General features: G+C 47.4%; 1 protein-coding gene across 7 annotated transcripts in view; it reads right to left on the bottom strand.

Annotated features, from left to right (window-relative positions):
* Window positions 1-20,636, bottom strand: part of WIPI1 (WD repeat domain, phosphoinositide interacting 1) — a 47,705-nt gene that overhangs the window by 12,982 nt on the left and 14,087 nt on the right. For 3 of the 7 annotated variants that reach the window (XM_064270840.1, XM_064270843.1, XM_064270844.1), the window contains 10 exons: window positions 13,378-13,475; window positions 12,607-12,699; window positions 11,782-11,852; window positions 10,823-10,930; window positions 8,225-8,329; window positions 7,966-8,130; window positions 6,869-6,976; window positions 6,098-6,216; window positions 5,339-5,439; window positions 444-758 (listed from right to left, as the gene is read on the bottom strand). In XM_064270840.1, the coding sequence (XP_064126910.1) occupies window positions 615-758; window positions 5,339-5,439; window positions 6,098-6,216; window positions 6,869-6,976; window positions 7,966-8,130; window positions 8,225-8,329; window positions 10,823-10,930; window positions 11,782-11,852; window positions 12,607-12,699; window positions 13,378-13,475 (1,112 nt within the window). In that variant the 3' untranslated portion in view covers window positions 444-614. Of the gene's footprint in view, window positions 1-443; window positions 759-1,180; window positions 1,703-5,338; window positions 5,440-6,097; window positions 6,217-6,868; window positions 6,977-7,965; window positions 8,131-8,224; window positions 8,330-10,822; window positions 10,931-11,781; window positions 11,853-12,606; window positions 12,700-13,377; window positions 13,476-20,636 lie in introns of those variants that run through there. The other 4 variants (XM_064270841.1, XM_023556959.2, XM_064270842.1 and 1 more) reach the window with 4 other exon arrangements.

Raw genomic sequence — 20,636 nt, 5'->3', positions numbered from 1 at the left:
TCTATCAGTCTGTGGTGGCTCGCAGGGTTACCCATGGTAGACAGGTTTCAGCAGAGCTTCCAGACTAAGACTAAGAAGAAAGGCCTGGAGATCTACTTCTGAAAATTAGCCAATGAAAACCCTATGGAGCACAACAGAATATTGTCCAATATGGTGCTGGAAGATAGCACAGGACCGGACAACGTTTAGGACTGCCTTAATAGCCAGATACTAATCCTGACTCAATGGCAACCAATAACAGTTATATATGCTTTAAAAATATGTCTCAGAATTTGTTTTGAAGCCACCCCTTCGCATACTCCGCGCCGCCCCTTCTCCATGTAGGCTGTGTCCTAACCAGCTACAGACAACAGCTGAGCTGAAAGAGCCTGGAGCAGTCGGTGTGTATAATGGAAAGCACACAGGCTTTGGAGTCAGGCTCCGGATCAAACCCCAGCCTTTGGACTTGGGCAATTTAACCTCTCAGAGTTTTAGCTTCATTAGTAACTACCTTGCAAGCCGACTCTGAGGATTAAATAAGTCAATAAATGAACATGGCTGGCACATTACCTGACACAGACAGGCACTCAATACATTTTAGTTCCGTTGCTATGTTCCCAGTTTTGCTGGCCATTTCAGCACTGATTCATTCTGACCGATATCTGGAGCACAGCGTCTCCATCTTTAATATGCCTACGAATCACCTGGGGATCTTGTGAAAATGCAGATCCTGACTCAGTTCGTCCGGGATAAGGGTCTGAGATCCTGTGTCCAGCAAACTGGTGGGGAGGGGGAAAGGAAGGATGCTTTGAGTAACAATGATCTAGACAAAGTTAGATTTGTTTCTAGAATATTCTCTGATAATAGTGTTGGAAGATGAAGCCCCCTAGGTTGGAAGGCACTCAAAATACACAGTGGCTGCAACAATGGACTTGAACATACCAATGATTGTGAAGATGGCACAGGACTGGGCGACCTTTTGTTCTGTTTTATGTAAGGTCGCCATGATTCAAGGCAAACTTGACAGCCACCAATAAGAAGAAGATCTGTTTCTAGGTCTCAGAGACGACAAGGCCATGACAAGCCCATGGCCTCCCCACTTTTAAAGGTCAGATGACTGTATTTTAAAGATTTTAGGAGTTCATCTTCCTTTTAAGCCTTCAAAGGAATAAATTAAAAAAAAAAAAACTAAACTAAAAAATGCATTGCCATGATTTTATTATTAGTGTCCTAAATGGGACTCAAAGATAATACATGATTTATTCCAATCACTGCAAAAATATTTTGCCTGGCTAAAATAGTTTCTCTCTTTATATATGTATGTCATGTACAAGAAATACAATTCAAAGAGATTTTCTTATAAGTACATTTTTACATAGCATACATTTAAAAAGGATGCCCTTCTGAATAGAAAATTCTGGTTATGTACCAGTATGGTTAGTTAGCATTTACACTACGGTTTTAACATATTTTAAATAGTATGAGTACACACAATGCCAGCTGCACCCGCTGGCAGCCAGGGCTGAGCAGTGTTTGGTGACAGTTCACCAGGTCCTGTGGTTAGGCAGCGGCGCACCCGGGACGCCTGCCCCCCTTTCTGTTCACACAACTGCACGCCATTCTTCTCCAAAACCACCTGACAGGGGCTGTCCTGATTTCTGAGGTGTGCTGCTCATCATGACTGCTTCGTTTTGCCCTTCTGACTTCCACGGCACAAGATTATCTACCAAAATCAAAACAGAATGGCCTTACTCTTTCCCAGAAGAGGCTGTGAGGAAGGCTGTGTTAGCAACAGACTGTCCCCTGCGGGGTCAGCAGGGAAAGGGTGGGTGCCTCTTGTCTGTCCGTCCACAGACTGACCCACACTCATGGCTACAGAAGATCCACCCAGCTTATTTAGGTGTAGACTAGTATGGCACAGTTTCAGAAAATACTGACTGCATCTGAAACGTGTGTGTATTTATATGTATATGTGTATTTTTTTTTTTTTAATGCTCATCTTATGTGTAAACGCTGACTGCTAACTCATTTTTAACAAAGTCAGTAAATACCCTTGGTTCCAGTGCCCTTACTCTTGGTCACGAGATTAAGGTGATGCTCAGAAAAACACAGACTTTGTAAAGGATGGCTTGTTACTGAAGCGAAAGCTGCTCACCCGTCTGACTACGACATCTTTCTAAGGCACCAGAAATGATCAATTCTCTTGTTTTTTCACTGTTCTTGCAGCAAAGTACATCCCAAGGAGATGAGTGATCATATCCAGGACAGTGTCAGTCTATTTAAAAAAGATGGCTTGTGGTGTGCTGGTGGTGCAATGGTTAAGTGCTCGGCTGCTAACAGAAAGGTCGGCATGTGGAACCCACCAGCCACTCTGTGGGATAAAGCTGTGGCAGTCTCCTTCCATAAAGATCACAGCGTAGGAAACCCTATGGGGCAGTTCCACTCTGTCCTCTAGGGTGACTATGAGTCAGAATCGACTCCACGGCACACAACAACATAATAACCCACTTCCTTAAGGCAAAGGCTCAGGTAGGCTTTGTTGTATCCAAGCCTCATGCAGGTTATCTCGCAAGCCTGTGTTCATATTTATAAGGGAGGTGATTTTAACCAAGCCGAGGCTCTGGATTCCTTTTGCAATCCCAGGCGTTTTTAAAGACCGTGAATGAAAATGTGAACCCTACCCTAGTGTTTGCAATAGGCATGAATTCAGAATAAAGACAGAGGACGTTTTCCAGCATCTCAGGTCCATGGTTTCTGTCCACAAGGACATGCCCGAACTGTCTGTGCAGAGGGGACATCCCAGGAGCTCTCAGGCTCCTGGTACTTCCGTGGCCAGATGAGAAGGCCTGCCCCTGTTACCAGGCCAGTACTGTGCAGGGGCCTGCCTCTCTCCTCGCCATCTACGCTGCAGGCTGGAGGCCAAGGCTGTGGTCTTTGGTCCTTTGATGGCCTCCATAATGTCAGCACCCAGCTCCGCTCGTAGGGGCTGCCCAGCTTGCTAATGTCTTAGGACCATTCTGGAGCCCCTGGGTAGTGCAAACAGGTTAAGTGTTCAGCCAAAAGGTTGGAGGTTCAGACCTGCCCAGAGGCACCCCGGTAAAAAGGTCTGGCAATCTGCTTCTGAAAGATCATAGCCTTGAAAACCCTATGCAGTGCAGCTCTACTCTGCAACATGTGGGGTTGCCATGAGTCGGAATCAACTCAACAACAACTTTTTTAAACAATCATTCCAGGGACCATTGGTTCAGTGACCCAACAATCTTGCAGGCAGGAAGTATTCCTTACACATAAATAAAAATCTCCAAAGGATTTAAATCAACATTCACACTTGGTCCTTGAGAGGGAGACAGGTGAACAGGTGCACTCACTCAGCATCCTGGCTGTGCACAGGAAAACTGACGCTCATCCAGCTTCCTGGCCGTGCACAGGTAAACGGGCGCTCACCTGGCATCCTGGCCGTGCACAGGTAAACGGGCGCTCACCTGGCATCCTGGCCGTGCACAGGTAAACGGGCGCTCACCTGGCATCCTGGCCGTGCACAGGTAAACGGGCGCTCACCTGGCATCCTGGCCGTGCCCAGGTGAACAGATGCTCACCCGGCATCCTGGCCGTGCCAGGTGAACAGGCGCTCACCTGGCATCCTGGCTGTGCCCAGGTGAATGGGCCACGGGGCCATTTTTAGCACTAGTTCTTAAGCATCTCCAGTTTCTTTTCCCCCAAACAAATGGTTTACCCAGGGTGCCTATTCTTTTTATACAGGTTTTCTTTGGCAAGAAACCACCTCATAAATGCCAATGTCCGAAACACCCCCGTTCTGCAAATATAAAAGGCTCTGAGGTTTACTCAGGTGGTAATTAAGCATATAATTAATAATCTAATACTCTCTTAGAGCAATCACAGACTTTTACCAAAACTGCTGAAATGAAACCTAGTGAGTGAAGGTGCAAAGCCTCGGTGGAGCGCGCTGGTCACGTTCCTCCCCGCTGCGTCTCCCTTAGAGAACTCTAGCTCTTGGATGATGCACCTTCAGGCAAATAACCACCAACTTCTGGGGACTCAGAAATACTCTTTATGGCTCATTGGGGCCAAAAGGACCCAAAGGTAAAACTGGTTTATAATTGGGCAGCAAGCCAACAGGCATTTGTTAATTTATAATTAGTATTTTTAAGAGCCACTGCACCCCAGCACTGAAAAGTAAGTTGGCGGTGTATTTGGCAGCTTATCTATGAAAAGCCAGAAATTTAAAGCTCAGCCTCAAATGGAGCCAGGGGAAATTACAGCTCCCCACTCCTCTTTATACACAAACAGTTGTAGAAGGAGAGGGCCCCACACCAGCTTTGTGAGCCAAATCTGCTTACTAGATTGCCCCGTGGATCTGTGGGAGAATGAGCCAGCCCTGCGCTCCAGCCTTTTGCAAACAGAATCCCACCAACACAAAACAATCATCAGAAGAAAACTCTGCAAGCAAGACCTAACAGCTAGCTCTCTCTGGCTCCAGGAGACTCAGGTCGGCTGGCTCTCCAAGTCATGGCCTAAATGCTGCCTCCACTCTAAATGGCTGCAGGTTGACTATCGAGGGGGTTTTCTAGTTGAAGTTCACAGGAGGAACCTATATGTTGCTTTGAATGGAAGCTTGAAGAATTAGAAGCTAAGGCAGCCCCGGCAGCCATCCTTCTCTGCAGTCTCAGATGCTAGAAGCAGCCAAGCCTAGTGCCCAGCCAATCCTGGGCCCCTCTTGCCAGAACAGCTGGGGCAGCTGAGCAGCCAGCCTAAGGTGCCCAGGTGAGCTCAAACCTGTGGGTCCACACGACTGTTCATGAATGAGTGCTGGCTGCTGCTGCTGGCGAGTTCTGCCCAAGACAGGCTGGGGACGGGGGAAGCTGAGTTCGCCTGCAGGCAACAGCCCAGACTCAGGGTCCTGCACACACAGCCTAGCCCTGAGAAAGCCTCACCTTCAGCACCACGAAGGCTGCATTCCACAAAAGCATCCTTAGGAGCCCAAGAAAAGAAGCACTTTACCCAGGCATACGTGCCTACTACCTTAGGAGCAGCAATGATTGCGCTAGAGAAGCCAAAGTAAAGGATTTCAGGCCTCTGAATGTGAGGCCAGCCAAGGGCTCCCTGGATTAGTACTTGGTTATTCTAATGCTGTCAGGGTTTAGCAGGACGCCTAACGGCTCGTCTGCAGGATCTGAAGCACCACAGTACAATCAACTTTCTACGGCTTTCTCGGTATTAGTGAAGAGGATTAGTCATTACAGACTACGTAAGAGGAAAGTCACTTCGCCTCGTGTACAAGGTGAAGGCTTTCTTCTAGCATACAGACTGAGCTGCCCCTTTAAGGGTTCCTAATGCTCACAGGGGGAAATTCATTCTCATCATCAAGACACACTGGTCCCGTTGCAAACTCGTGTTCAGGAATAACCTCTCCTCGGAGCGCCCCGCCGTCCTCAGAATAACCTGGAAAACAAGAAGGAGAAATGCCAGAGATGAAAGCCGTGTGTCTATTCTTAAGACATGATCCAGAGTTGGACCTCAGAAAAAATGGAGAATCGAAGAAAACCATGGAGGTAGTCTTTGACTTCGAACTAGAGTGACTGTGCTTTCTGAGATGAGCCAAAATCCACCACCATTTATGGCCTCAAAGCCTCTGAGTGGTGAGTGGGCCACCCTTCCCTCCCAGATGCCTAAAATTTTACACCTCTTTGAAATACTCATGGAGGCAATGGGTTAAAGCTACTTGTTATAGAAATTATCAACCTGCGCTATGCCTGCCATCTTGAAGGACCTGAGTTTAAAGACTATTACTGCGGCCTCAGCTCCCTGGATGGCGCAAGTGGTTTTCACTCCACTGCTAACTGAAAGGTTGGAGATTCGAAGCCACCTAGTGGTGCTGCAGAAGAAAGGTCTGGAAGATCTGTTTCCACAAGATTAGTCATTGAAAACCCTGGGGGATGCAGTTCTACTCTGAAACACAAGGGATTGCCATGAGTTGGGATCACCTCAATAATTTTTTCGTTTTGTTTTGACCGTGATCTCACTTGTGAGGAAACAGATCAATCAGGGAGAGCGACAACCATGACGACAACAAAGGGAGACGGGCCCTGCATCTGCTCACCTGGTACCGTGGAGGCTGAAGATGTGCTGGGTCTGGCTACAGTTGCTGCATAAGACTGAGGTATCGAAGGTCTGAGGTCATTTTCTTTATTCTCTTCTGTTGTTTCTGAGCCAAGCAAGCTAATTGCAGCAATTAAGAGGCGGGGAAAGAAAGAAAGAATCATCACACATCCAGAACACCTTCAAAAGGAAACGCACTAGGAAGCACATGCTGGGCCGCCCGAGTTTAAATTATAGACCCATCAGGACGCTACTAGTTCAGCATGAACTGAAATGACCTTTAGTGAGCGGGAGGCAAGCACTCAGCTCAAAATGACCCATTTCTCTTTATTTAATAAATCAAGATTGATCCGTGGCTACACCTGGCAAAGGCGCTAAGACATGCTAACAAGGAGGGCATCCGTGGCAGAGGAACAGTGGGCACCACACTACATCCTGCCCACAGCAGGAAGAGTGGTCACCCTGCACTTCGGCGTGGAAGTCATGAGCGCTGATGGGTTCAATTCAGTAAACATTTTGAATCCCCATTATGCGCTAGGAACTGTACTGTGAGTAAAGACCACGCAGGGAGACATTACATTTTGAAGGTTACTCATCCTGGCACCTGACGTGGGGCCCCCACAAAGCTGACGCCTACTACAGGTTTGCCACTGAGATCCTGGCGATGAAGCAACAAAGGGTGAGGGCACTGAACGTGTCATTGTTCTCGGAGAAGTGACAACTCTACAAAAGCAGCCCTGACAGCTGTCTTTCTGAAAACCAGCATCTTCACCTGTGGGTCTTGATCAACACGCACTCTCCCCCATCCTGAGGGTCCAAATTGTAGATGTATAGGTGTCCGTCGGATGAGGCGACCAGCAGCCTTGGCAATTTCTGGATCCTAAGAGCCAAGTGAAACATGAACTGAGGTTACAACAGAGGTGAGTAATGGACTGCCTCCAATCCAGCCTCGCTCTAGCCATCACCGACAACTTCTCCAGCCACAAACAAACCCCTAGCCCACCGATCCCAGGGTCTGGGTTTCTGGCTCTGTCTTTGTGTTGAGCCTACCTTCAGGATTATTTCTTGCCTAGAAACATAACTGCAATGTATGTAGACACTATTATTCTTTGAAAAGCTGCCACCAGCTAAAACTTTAGTTTACCTAAAGGAGATGTTTTCTATCTGCTAGGCACCTGGCTCCTAACCAAAAGTTTGTAAGTTAAAATTCAACCAGAGGCACCTCGGAAGAAACGCCTGGCAATCAACTTCCAAAAATCAGCCACTGAAAACCCTATGGAGCACAGTTCCACTCTGAAACACATGGGGTCACCTTGAGCTGGAATCTACCCAACGGCAACTGGTTTGGTTTATTTATCTTATATGTGTCTTGCCTTTAAAAGTGGCAGAAAGGGCAAAAATGCAAACTTAGCTCAGCATCCTTGCTGGACAGTTTTATTAAATTTTTTTTAATATTTAAACTTCTTCAATAAAGTATCAGCTTCGATAAAACATCCATTAACCCCACAGGTGCCTGAACCTAGATAATGGAACTAGAGACTTTTTTCATAATTTTGTAAAAACACAATCAAGAATAAGACAAGGGTATCTACTCTCACCACTTCTAAACAACACTGTACTGCAGGTTCCAGATCACGTCATCATAACCAAAATTTCCACGCCAGCTTCCTGCTGCCCCTGAGAATACATATTAAAATCAGGCAGGAGCAGCAGCTGAGGGAACACAGCTGGGCCACAGGGTTTTGATTCTGTTCACCCTTCTGTTTGGCCGTCTTTTCTTTTTTCTTCACACGCGCAGGGGTTTTGTGCTTTGGGAAAATACACTTATCAAAGTTTATGCCTGTTCTGAGAGGGTGGCGCCATACGTACGTTGACAGGGTGCAGATGTTCCTCTGCCCGGAGAAATGCAGCCGCCCGGTGGCAAAGGCCCTGTCCTGATTCATCATGTCTGACACTTGGGCAGGGAGGTAGTTGCTGGCAGCCATGAACACCTTTCCCACGTAGCCGCTCCAGGTCACGGGCTCTTCTGGGCGGCTGGGGGGGGGCAATGAGCAGAAGATGGCACCGAGCTGCTGGCGCCACATTGCCCAGATAAGCTAACCACCCAGATGTCATTAGCTGCGCTCACCACGACAGGAAGAAACTGTGCCTTAGCATAATGTTCTGCCCACCTGGAACAACTGGGGACACATTATCCTGGCAATCACAGAATGGCACCGAGGGCCTGTTTGTCCTAAAGGGGAGAGTTTGAAGCTGCTAAGAGGTTCCCAGTGCACTGCGCCCTTCCATTAGCAAAGCTGAATCTGGCCATTAGTCTGATTCCTAGATTTCCAAAAGAGGGCTGGGGCGGGGCTGCCAGGGGTTGATACCTGGACTCTGTAAAGGAAGCTCAAGCCTAGCTCTGGGCTCCCAGAAGAACAGACTGATCTTGATTTTAAGGCTTCTGCGTGGGAGGTAACAGCCCGAGTGGGAGGTAAGCCTCGGGACACAATGCTCAGGGCAGGTGTTAATTACAGCCCGGAGCCACCAAGTACCCGTAGTTCCTAATAGTGGAAAGGATTCAAAGGGACCTGGTATGTCCCCTGCAGTCATCAAACTTCATCCCAGGGTCTCTGCCAGACAAAGGGGGGACTGCCCTGCTGGGGAGAGACCTGAGGATGGACTTGTCTCTGTGCTCTGTGCAGTGGGCAGCACACTGAGGGCCAGGGCTACTGCAGCCAATCCCAGAAATATACCTGCTGGGACCAGATCCTGGTCCGGACATGTGCCGGGACTTAGAAGTCCTGGGATTGATTTCTCACTGTTACCACTTGGCTAGGTGATGGCCGGAAAACCTCTCCGGGCCTTGGTGTTCTCGTCTGAAAGCGACCATGACCCATTTAGTCGTACTACTCTGATTCTCTGATCCCAAGCACCACAGAGCTTACTGGTACTGCTTGCCCAGAGCTCTGTGCTAAGGACTGGGATTTCCAAAGCAGTGTAATACCCAGATCCTGCACTCAAGGAGGAGGCAAAGCACAGACAGAGACACGAAACACTGTAAGCAATGAATACAAGCTGCTGCTACTCCAGGTCCACAGAGGAGGGAAAAGGTCCTTAATCTCTCAGTCCCCACATCTCATCGAAACACAGGGGTGATCCCAGAAACATACCTGACAGGGCTGCTGGGAAGTAAAGAGGTGACGTATGTGGGGGGCTTAGCATAGTGCCTGACAGACGGCAAATGCTATTTTATAAGAACAGCTGCAGCGGTTCTGGGGGCAGAGGTCACCGGGCTGAGCTCTGTAGGTGGGCCTCACTCAGAGCCAGCGGGGACCAGAGGAGGGCGCTGCAGATGCCTACGCAGATAAACAGTGTATTCGGGAGTCAAAACAAGCTGGTCTGGTTGAGGTGGAAGAGTCTGCAAGGCTGCAGCAGAAGATAAGGTGCCCCAGGGCCCACTGTGGAAAATCCTGAAAGTCAGGCTAGAGGAACTGGGACTTCATTCCCAAGGACAAAGAGGGGTTAGGAAGATTAATCTGGCAAGAAGATAGCAGATGAATTCGTAAAAAAGACTAGAAGGAATGAAACCAAATAGAAGGGTAATGAAACAGACCAGACGAGAGATACCGAAGACTTTGGGAAGGCCGATGGCCAGAGAAACAGGAATGAGGAGGCAATCGGGAGCCTTATCATCAAGGGCCTACAGACACTTCCTATACGGTCTAGCAGACAGTCCAGAATGACTGGAGGGTTTTATTCCCTATTCTCTGAGGTCACTGACAGAAGCAGGAAAGCCTGGAGAGGGAACTGAGTTCAAATGGCCATTTTATGCCCCAGTAAAAAGCCCCATGGAGACTAGTGAAGCGAGCTGTTTGAGATCATCAGATCCCGGGATCTCAGGCTGAAAGGTGTCTGGACAGTTCAGCCACCATCCAATGTTCAAATTGATTATATCAGATGATGAATCAAAGCTTCGGAAGAGGTCAGGGCTTGCGCTTTTCCAAGCCATCTGAAGAAGTGATAGAAAAGTCTAGAAGATACATATATAATCTCTGGGTAAAGTTTGCAGAGTAAGAAGAACCACGGGGCAAACAAGGGGCCTCAGGATACACAAGCACAGGGATCGCTCAGAGGGGCAAAGATGCAGGGGCAAGGAGACAGCAGCCCAGGGTTTCCAACGCCAGGGGGCAGGCTTCTGGAGGGAAGGCAGGAGCAGGACTGATAAATCCACTGAGCTGGTGACTTGGCTGCTGGTGACCTTGGGAGGATTTTCAGAGGCCAAGAAACAAACGTGTGTGTGTATTTTTTTAATAGCTACACTGGCTAACTCGTATTAGTGCTTACCATATGCCAGGCACTACACTAAATGCTTTAGGTCAATTAACTTATTTAATCTTCGCAACAACCCTAAGATGCATATACTATTACTATGTTCATTTGTCAGATGAGGAAACCAAGGTATGGAAAGATTTAATTACTTGTCCAAGGTCTTATGGCTCATGAGGGGCAGAGCCAGGATGCGAGCTCAGGACGGTGACCCCAGATTTTGTACTCTCATTTGTTCCACCACATACTCACCACTTCGTGAAGACGTAACAAGCACAGCTACACTTATGGCATTCAGAAATAAAGAAAGCACTTATTCTGGCAGAGGACGGTCGTACAGACGCCCAGGGCCTGGCCTCTGCAGTCTCGTGGGCGCCTCTTGGGCTGCTGCGTGCTCTACGGCTGGCGCCGTACTTGCCTGTCGGAGAGGTGCTCCAGCTTGAAGATGTGCACAGTCTCGGTGTTGCTGGAGGCACAGAGGAACTGCGAGTCCATACTGAACACCAGGGAGCTGATGGTCACGTACCTAGAGACACAGCAGCACAGGGCCAGTGAGCCAGAGAGCGAGGGCACTGCCTTAGCATGCACAGATGAGCATTCTAAAACAGCTACATCCTGAGGAGCGCCTGGTACTCTAAAATCCCTTCACTGTTAGGCTATTCCCATTTAGAACCGCCCCACAGGGCTTCCAAGGAGGAGCTGGGGGATTTGAACTGCCGACATTTTGGTTAGCAGCTGAGCTCTTAAACACTGAGCCACCAGGCTGGGGAGCCCATGCACAACAGAACAAAACGCTGCCCTTAACCATCCCCACGACTGGTTGTAGATTGGGCCGTTGTGATTGATAGCGCTGTCACTGGCTGATTTTCAGAAGGACATCATCAAACCTTTCTTCCTAGTCCATCTTAGTCAGGAAGCGCCACTGAAACCTGTTCAGCGTCAAAGCAACACGCAAGCCTCCACTGACAGACAGGTGGTAGCTGCACGTGAGGTGCGTTGTCTGCAAATCCAAGACAGGTCTCCCATGTGGAAGGTGAGACTTCTACCACTGAACCCCTTCATTTTCATAGAAGGGAATCAAGAATTATTTTTGGATTGTGACCCCTTAGCTCTCTGGTTTCTCCTTTGCCAGCCAACCGTGCCCACATCAACAAAGAACTCTCGTGGCTGAGTTCCACTGCTAAGGCAGCAGCTATGCTCTCAGCTTTATTAAGCACTAAATGGGGCGGCCAAGCCAATTACCTGAGAAAGTAGTTACACTTCCTCGAGGTGAGAGGAGGCACAGGGCTGCCCTCCGTCCTCGCCCTAGGTGGCTGCCAGCCGTCCACTGCGGGCATTGTGTGGGTGCTTTAAAATGGGTTTACACTGAACACAGACCTTTTCATCCCCCTCCGGAACTCATAGAGCTTTTGCCCGTCAGGTACCGAGAACACCCGGATGACTGTGCCCTGGAAAAGAAAAGCAGGAAAACATTTCAGAACCACTAATCTCTCCACAGAGATTTTCCTTTAGAGAGAAACTTGTGTTTTTGGTTTTGTACATCTGTCTCTGAGGAGGAAACACAAAGTGTCAAGTGTAGAGGGTTTTTGTTTGTGTATGTGCCGCGTAAGCAATTCTTGGAACATGTTTTAAACGTTCTCTGTCTCTCTGCCCCCTCCCCACCCCAGCCCGAGGGTGTGTGTGTGTGCACGCACATGTGGGTGTGTGCATGAGCGTATGTGTGCGCGTGTGCGTGTCTTGCTCAGATTACTCTCCCTTCCTAGCCTCTCCAGCCTCAGCCTGTCAAAATACACCTGCTTTTCATGGCATTGGAAATTCAGCTTGGTCACCCTCTGCTTAGTCCAGCTGGCTGAGATTAATCTTTCCTCCTCTACAGCAGAGCATTTTGTTTATACGATGTTTAAGGAGTGCAGCATCCAGGGACGATCTGCAGGCACATTTCTTGATAAGAGCACAAGTTTGGGGGCAAAGTCTCTTGCAGTATCTAGCGTGGTGCAGACCTTGGGTCTGCTGAGTTTGAGAATGAGTCGTACACCACAACAGGTAGGGGCTGTTGTCATTGTGAAACAAATTCCGAGTGGGTCCAGGCACCAGGTGGTCCTCAAATCGCTGGTCTCATCCCATCAGCTGTTTGGTCATCCCCAGAGCCACCCACCAAAGTCCTGGAGAGGAGCAACTCGGATGCCAGAGGTTTATGCTCACCTTTTCAGACGCACTCGCTAGTTTGGAGCCTGAGGAGTTGAAGGCGATGGCCGCCAGCATTCCCTCATGAGCAGCGATAGTGCAGACTGTTTTCTGTTGGTGTAAGGAGACATGGGTACTGACGCTGAGTAAGAGGGAAGTCGGACTCCATCGTCCTCATTCGTTCTCTTTTCTTCTGAGACACTCTCCCTCACTGGTTGGGCTCTCCATTTCTCCCTCCAGACCACCTGCATATAAACTGCACCTCCTTGTCCGGTGTGTCAAGACATTGCTTCAAGGGCCACTCTGTTTCTATCCTGCTTCCTGCCCTCAGGGAAGCGGACACCCATGTTGTGTGCCGAAGCCACATGAAGCCATGGGCCCCCCCCGCGTGTGTCCTCAGGGGACTGCCCACAGCAGTGCTGCCCTGCCCTGTGCTGCCTGGGAGACCAGAGGCAGGAAGTGTGAAGCAGCCACAGGACACGGTGCAGTGTGACGCAGTCAACCAGACAATCAGCCCTCAGCTGGCAGGTGGTTTCCACTCTGCACAGATGCCCAACTTAGCCTGGCAGCTGCCCTGCCGTTATGCTGGTTGATGGCAAGCCCCAGAGCAAACCCCATTTATACACGGTCATCCCCTTCCCTTTTCCACACCCACCTTGGTGGGCAGAACAAACTCCCCGTGTCCCTTACGCCTCCGCACCTCACTACAACTGAGCCTCCTCATCACCTTCCATCAGCCACACAGCCTAGGAGGCGCCCTGTGTTGCATCTGGACCACTGTCAACTTACCAGGGAGTTTCCGTCATAAAGCACAATCTCCCCTGTTGTCAGGCTCCCAGGATAGGCCAAATAAGAATTGGAATGGTTGATAGAGAGGGCACACAGACCTGGCAAAGCAAACACAGCAGATGTGAGTCAGAATTGAATCTACAGCAACAGGTTTGGTTTTTGTGTTTTCTTTCCAGGGCAGAGAAATGGCCTGGTTGAAAAGGACACCTGGGAACAATACAGCTGTAGTGCCACCTACTGGTGAGGGGAGGAATGGCTTCCAAGACCTTTACTTGCAGTTGATTATGCTAATCGAGCGATTTCAATAACGTACATTCATTCAAAGGGGAAGATCTCATCCTGGCCATGCCCTCTCTGCAGCCACACAATCAGAATTTAGAATATTAAAAATGCTCCTCTTCACGTGTTACCCCAGGGCTCTGAAACAACACCTGCTTCGCTTCCTGTTCCATTGCCCTCTAGGGCTACATGAGAATTGGCTGGAATAAGTAACTCTGTTGTCCAAAGGTCAGTATCTGTTAGCCTTTCTGCAGGTGATTAAACATAGTTGACGTAATTTCAAACTGGAGAAAGGGAAATGGGGAGGACAGGTCCTCTTTAGACACAATTCATTTCTGAGCCACACGTCCTGCCTGGAGAAGGAGGTGGGACCTCCAGAGTGGAAGTTCATGCCAAGTCTGCACCTGCCGTGGAGATGGTGTGCCATGCCACCTACCAAGCTAAACAGCGGCGACAGTGTGGCTTTAAGACGCTTCGACAATATTCTGGAAGAGGAAACAGCCACGGAAACCAATGAACCAAACAAAAGCCATTTTATTTACCAGAAGATTGAAGGGTGGGGTTCTCAATGCCATTTGGATTTCCACACCAATGGCTTAGATTAACAGAGACGTACATCACGGCAGTGAATTCAAGGAATTCCATAGAACCAAAGCGCTCACCAGAACAGGAACTTCCAGAAAATTATGCAAAGACAGCTTTTTTTATTTAAGATGTCTTGTTATAAATTACGTTTAAGTGAGTTTCTTATAAAAGCATTAAAAAAAAAAAATTCAATCAGGCTGAAATGTATGTTACTTAATCTGCTGTGGGGAAGGGCAGAGAAACAAAAAATCACACGTTGAGAATTGGAACTAAGTCCTACCTCCTGCTATGGCTTTGCTGAGCACACAGGCAGGGCTGCCCTCTTATCAGCTGCCGAGCAGACCTACTGGAGGAAAGTGACTGAGTCCCAGCACCCCTAACTGCATGTTCTGGCACCCCTGCAGCCACTTTGTATGTTCAAGGTCATGGTCCTGGCCTTAGAAGAGACCAGGCATTCCTTCCCAGTTTCGCTCTGGGAACCCTAATTCCCCATGGCATCTTTGCAATCCAAATGTACTTTCATGAAGAACAGCCAGGCAGGCAGGAGGCATCCTGGTCTTGGGAAGCTGGGGAGGGAAGACAATCAGGAGACTGGGCTGGCCCACATGGTGGCTTTCCACAGGGGCAGCTAGGAGAAAGAACATTGAGATTAGAATGGGGCAAGTGTGGCAGGATAGGAGTGCCATGCCAAAGAGTTAAGACCTTATAATGGAAGTGCATGGGTAACTACTGAAGGTTTCTGAGCACATATATCATTAAAAAGGCAATGTTAATCAAAACCACAACGAGATACTAGCATGGTTACAGAGCCCTGGTGGTGAAGTGGTTAGGAGCTCAGGCTGTTAACCAAAAGGTCGGCAGTTCGTATCCACCAGCCACTCTTTGGAAACCCTATGGAGCAGTTCTACTCTGTCCTACAGGGTCACTGTGAGTCGGAATCGACTCGACGGCACACAGCAAGTATGGCTATAATAAAAAAGACAATAAAAAGAGTTGGCAAAAATGTGGAGAAATTGGAGCCCCTATATAATGCTGGATGGAATGCAAAATGGGGCAGCTGCTTTGGAGAAGAGTCTGGAAGCTCCTTAAAACAAACACAGAGTTACCATATGACACAGCAATTCCACTCCTAGGTATATACCCAGAAGAAATGAAAACACATGTCCACATGAAAACTTGTACATAAATGTTTACAGCAGCACTATTCCTAAAAGGCAAAAATTGGAACCAACCCAAATGTTTATCAACTGATGAATGGATAAATGAAATACGGCACATCCATACAATGGGATAGTATCGGGCCATAGAAAAATTCAAATAGCGGTACCCACTACAGCATGGATGAACCTTGAAAGAAGTCCCAACAGACAACATACTGTATGATACCATTTAATAGAAGGTGCAGAAATAAGCCCATCTATAGAGACGAAAAGTACATTAGGGCTGGGGGCTAAGGGACTTGGGGATGATGGCTAAGAGGTGGAGGTTTTCTTTTTGGGGTGACGAAAATGTTTAAGTCATTTAGAAAACGTTCTAAAATTGATTGTGGTGATGACTGCATCAACTCCGTGACTATACTAAAAGCCCCTGGGTTGCATGCTTTAAATAAGTGAATTGTATGGCGTGTGAATTATATTTCAATAAAGCTGTTAAAAACAAAAGGCAGAATTTTAAGAACGTTTATCTGCCAGAGACAGGCTGAGGACCTGGGTTCAAGACTCAGGTCTGCCACCACCTATGGGGCTCTGGCCAGGTTCTCTGGCCCTGCCATGCCTGTTTCCTATCCATGAAGTAAGGCACTACAGCGGTCTTAGGGTTCTTTCCAGCTGTAACATTTCAAGATGCCAAGTCTTCACGGACTTGCCTCCTCCCTTTGAACATATCGGGCACATCTGTGTGGCAGGCTAGTAGGTCTATGTGTAGAAGCCTTGGGGCAAATACTTTCAGTTGCCCCTCAGAGTTTTATGCTAAAATGTAAATATCGTAAAAAGTAGTAAAGGCTTAAACTTTCTCGATGACATTGAACTTTCTGTAATACCTAATGTAGGGTTACATGGCACTAGATTCTGGTGAGAAAACAACAAAGGGTAATGGCTAGGACAAGTGTATTCTGACACATACCACTTTACTTGACAGTTTTGCCCCAGGGTTGGAATCTCTGCCAGTCCAGCTGAATTTAGCCAAGGGATCCTGCTCACCCACCCTGGCACACTTAATGAAGGTGCTCAGAAATGCTTCCCACGGGTTCCCTCGATTTCTTCTGGTCCAAGTCTCAGATGAACCAGCCAGCTGAGTGATGTATCTTTCTAGCTTGTGAAACACTCAAGGAGAGTATGGAGACTTTTCTTCAGGCTTAGGTGTCACCATTCTACCTGTGTTCTGTTCCCATTGCAAGTGTCGCACAAACCCTATCTTTGGAAGGAAATGGGCTTTTTCTTTATTATTTTAAAATACAAAAGTGATGCTGTAGAAAATGTACAAAGCCCCAAAAATATAAAGAGAAAAAAATCCATAATTCTCAAACCCAAAGACTTTTTACTGTTTTCAACACTTGGATATATTTTCTTCCAGTCTTTTTTCTATGTAGGAGTTAGGTTCTGATGTGCCTTTCGGACTTGTTTTAGAATTGACACACATTTTCATAAATCGTTGTCAGCCATAATTTCACTGGCATTGTTTGGCTGTAATTCGTCTACAGCTAGAAGTGTCTGCTATCAATTCAAGAACGAGTGGCATCATCAGCTGGGATTGGAGGGCGATCAGAACCTGCGGTTCTAAACCCTTCTCCTCTTGGTATTTATAGCATTACCTGCCAAACTTAAAGCTAGTTAATGGCGATTTTTAAGATGCAGCTCCCTCTGAGTTGTTTCATGCCTCAAAACGGGTTTCCCAATTTTCAGAAACAGAAGGGAAGGGGATCTCCTCTGTACTGCAAATGCTTCTTACTACTACAGGCCAAGAGGAGCCTTGGTGGCACAAATGATTAAATGCTCAGCTGCTAACTGAAAGGTTGGTGGTTGGAACCCACTCAATGGCTCCATGGGAGAAAGACCTGACGCTCTGTTTCCATAAAAGATTACAACCAAGAAAACCCTATGGGGCAGTTCTACTCTGTCACATGGGGTTGCTATAAGTTGAAATCGACTCAACGGCACCTAACAACAACATATTTGTAGTGTTTCCATTTCCAGAGGACTTGCTGGGGAAAAATCCACAACTTTGTCCTGTTATACACACTGCTGCGTGGTGGACATTCTGTTAACGGTTGCAAAGGTCTACGAACCACTGAGTTATGCAGCTGGGAGATCTTTGATGACAATTCCACCCTCGGCTGCTCCGTGCATAGACTGCTGTGCTAGCAGGAAATTAGCTCGGAACCTCATCTGGCCAAACTCTTTAAAGGAAACAGCCTGCAATCTTTGACACAACAGGAATGGGCATGACACAAAGACAAAGGGATGGAAATTTACAGCTGCGTTAGATACGGAGTGCGAAGCAACAGTAGGGCTCAGGATGTCTAATTTATTTGCAGTCCGCTAAGTCAAAATACATTTGCAATTTACGTGTTAAACTCAATTAGGTATGTATTCTGTCTTCCTTGTGTATCTACTATGGATTTATAATATTAAGAGCCAGGGTTTCCATTTTACATTTCTGTTTGAAAAAATAGAGAATGAGAATAAGTCAAAGAGACTCAGTCTCAACTTGACAGCAACTAACAACAACAACTAGGCATCTGTTGCAGGCTCTGGTGGTTCAGTGGTAGAATTCTTGCCCTCCATACAGGGGACCCAGGTTCGATTCCTAGCCAATGCGTCTCAAGCGAAGCCACCGCCTGTCTGTCAGTGGAGGTTTAAGTGTTGCTGTGAGGCTGAACAGATTTCAGTGGAGCTTCCGGACTAAGACAGACTGGAAAGGAAGGCCTGGCAATATATTTCCAAAAATGAGCCAGCGAAAACCCTAGGGATCACAATGGCCTGATCCACCAACCATCATGCGGATGGCATAGGACTGGGCGGGGTTTGGCTCCATTATGCACGGGGTCTCCGTGAGTCAGGGCGGACTCGATAGCAGCTAACAACCACAACAACTAGGCATCTGAGGGTTTTATCTTCATGGTTGTGACAGGTTACGAGTCCTCAAAAGGTTCTGGAGTGAGGAACTGGTCATGTCCCTGAAGCACAACTTTGACCTGTGTGAGGCTGCCCTCCAGGATGGAGGCTGGGTTAGGGAGTGGGCCTGGCTCACCCTCCAGCGTGTACACAGTAAATGTGTCTTTTCTCTCATTCACTCACCGTGACCTTAGTTACCCCTTACCATACTGCCTCTCTGGGGTAAACATTATCGTCTCCATTTTACTGAAGAAGATAGTGAGCTAAGTATAAGTCAAGGTGATAATTATAAACTTGAGGATTTGCCGAGGTCTTGCGTTATCTCTCCAAAGGATGTCAAAGGCCTCATAATACACATTTTGGTCAACTCTGCCCTGGTTTTCCGGAATAAAATGCTATATCTACCCTTGAATCCATTCATGATGTTCAACTGAGATAGGGAAAACCCTTCCATTGTTTCTTTCTTTTTTTTTTTTTTAAATTTATTGTGCTTTAGGTGAAAGTTTACAGTGAAAATTATTAGTTTCTCATTCAAAAATTTATACACAAATTATTATGTGATACTGGTTGCAGTCCCGCAATGTGTCAGCACTCTCCCCCTTTTCACTCCGGATGCATTTATTCCTGAGAAAAAAAAACCATTCCATTTACAAACACTTCACATTGTCACACGAGAACACACACAGCTCTCACACTTTCAGACTTCTTTTCTCCCTGCTTACACTGTAAGACGTGAAACAATCCAATGAGTTTCGTGGGCTGAGAAAAACCGCTCTATTTGCTAAAAAATAACAGTAAATGGGAATAAACTTCCCTTCTCACATGGGGCTGGGCCTTGACAGCTATGAGGGAGGGAAGCTAGCCGCAGTGCTAACCACCCACCTCTCCTCTGCAGGCACTGGCTGCACCCAGCTCCCCTCTTTGCAAAGACCCTTAGAGCCAAAGACAGCCTGTAGCTAGCTTTCTGCCTGCCTGAACGTCCCTCCCCAAATCCATCAAGGTGCAGCTCAGGCCCAGCCCTTGTTGAGACCCACTCAGACTCCGTGGCACCTCTCACAGCCTACGGTTGTTGTTCTCGTTAGCTGCCCTTGGGTCGGCCCCTAACTCATGGTGACTCCATGCACAAAGGAATGAAACACTGCCTGGTGATCAGTTGCAGATTGGGCCACCGTGATCCATAGGGTTTCCCCTGGCTAGTTTTTGGATGTATTTTTCCAGGCCTTTCTTCCTCATCCGTTTTAGTCCGAAAACTCTGCTGAAACCTGTTCAGTATCATAAAAACACTCAAGACTCCACTGACATATGAGTGGTGGCTGTACATGGGGTGCCCTGGCCAGGAACTGAACCTGGGTCTCCCGCATGGTAGGCGAGAACCCTGCCACTGACCACCACTACCCTCTTTTCACATCCTATTATGAGAGCGTATTTTCGCTTCACCCTGCAGCTAAGCACTGGGTCTACATGCTACCAAGGCCTTTAGACCCTTTGTCTCACGGTCTCAGACAGCGACGGCCTCAGGCAACTAGCGGAGGGCTACATTTTGGGTTCCTGGTACGTGGGGTCCATATCTGTACCTGAAGAGCCTACTAAAGACCCAGCACGTAGTATGTCTTCAGTAAGTACTGTTCCAGTTTATTTCAACCTTTCATTCTTAAAGCAAACAAAACCTGCCACCATAGCTCCTTGATTTACCATCTACCATTTTGTGAAATATGGTTTCAAAGTCTTCTTCTCACAGAACTTTGTAATTGCCTGAACTGCTTTACTCTTTTAAAATATTTTATCAGAGCTGAAACTGTAAAGCACTCAAATCCACAGCAAAGGGCCATCTGTATAACTGAGGTGAAGAGGAGGAGGAGAGGCAGAGGAAATACTCATTGCAGGGCAGGCTCTGTGCTGGGCATGTTCACTAACAGTACCTCCTTTACTTCTTGGCTGATTCCATGAGATAGGCATTACTGTTCCACTTTACAGCTAAGGTAACTGAGGCTCAGAGCTTAGGTGACTTGTGCTGGGCCACACAGACCTTAATATTTAAGAAAAGTCAAAGAATTAGGCAACTAAAACTACCATACATAATGAAAGCATTTCATAGACTTCATCGTAACCTGTAGCAGTCATTTAAGGAAGCTGAACTAGAATACAACTTACAAATATTAATCTGAATCATGAGATACATAAATTATTCTGGCATGATGACTCCCCACTTTACCAGACAATGAAGGACTTCTTTTTCTTTTACTTCTACCTTAATGAATTCATAAAACATCATCATCTGCTTTT

The sequence above is a fragment of the Loxodonta africana genome, chromosome 18 (assembly GCF_030014295.1).
Source record: "Loxodonta africana isolate mLoxAfr1 chromosome 18, mLoxAfr1.hap2, whole genome shotgun sequence".
Lineage (NCBI taxonomy): Eukaryota > Metazoa > Chordata > Mammalia > Proboscidea > Elephantidae > Loxodonta > Loxodonta africana.
This window is presented reverse-complemented; position numbering and strand designations above follow the sequence as displayed.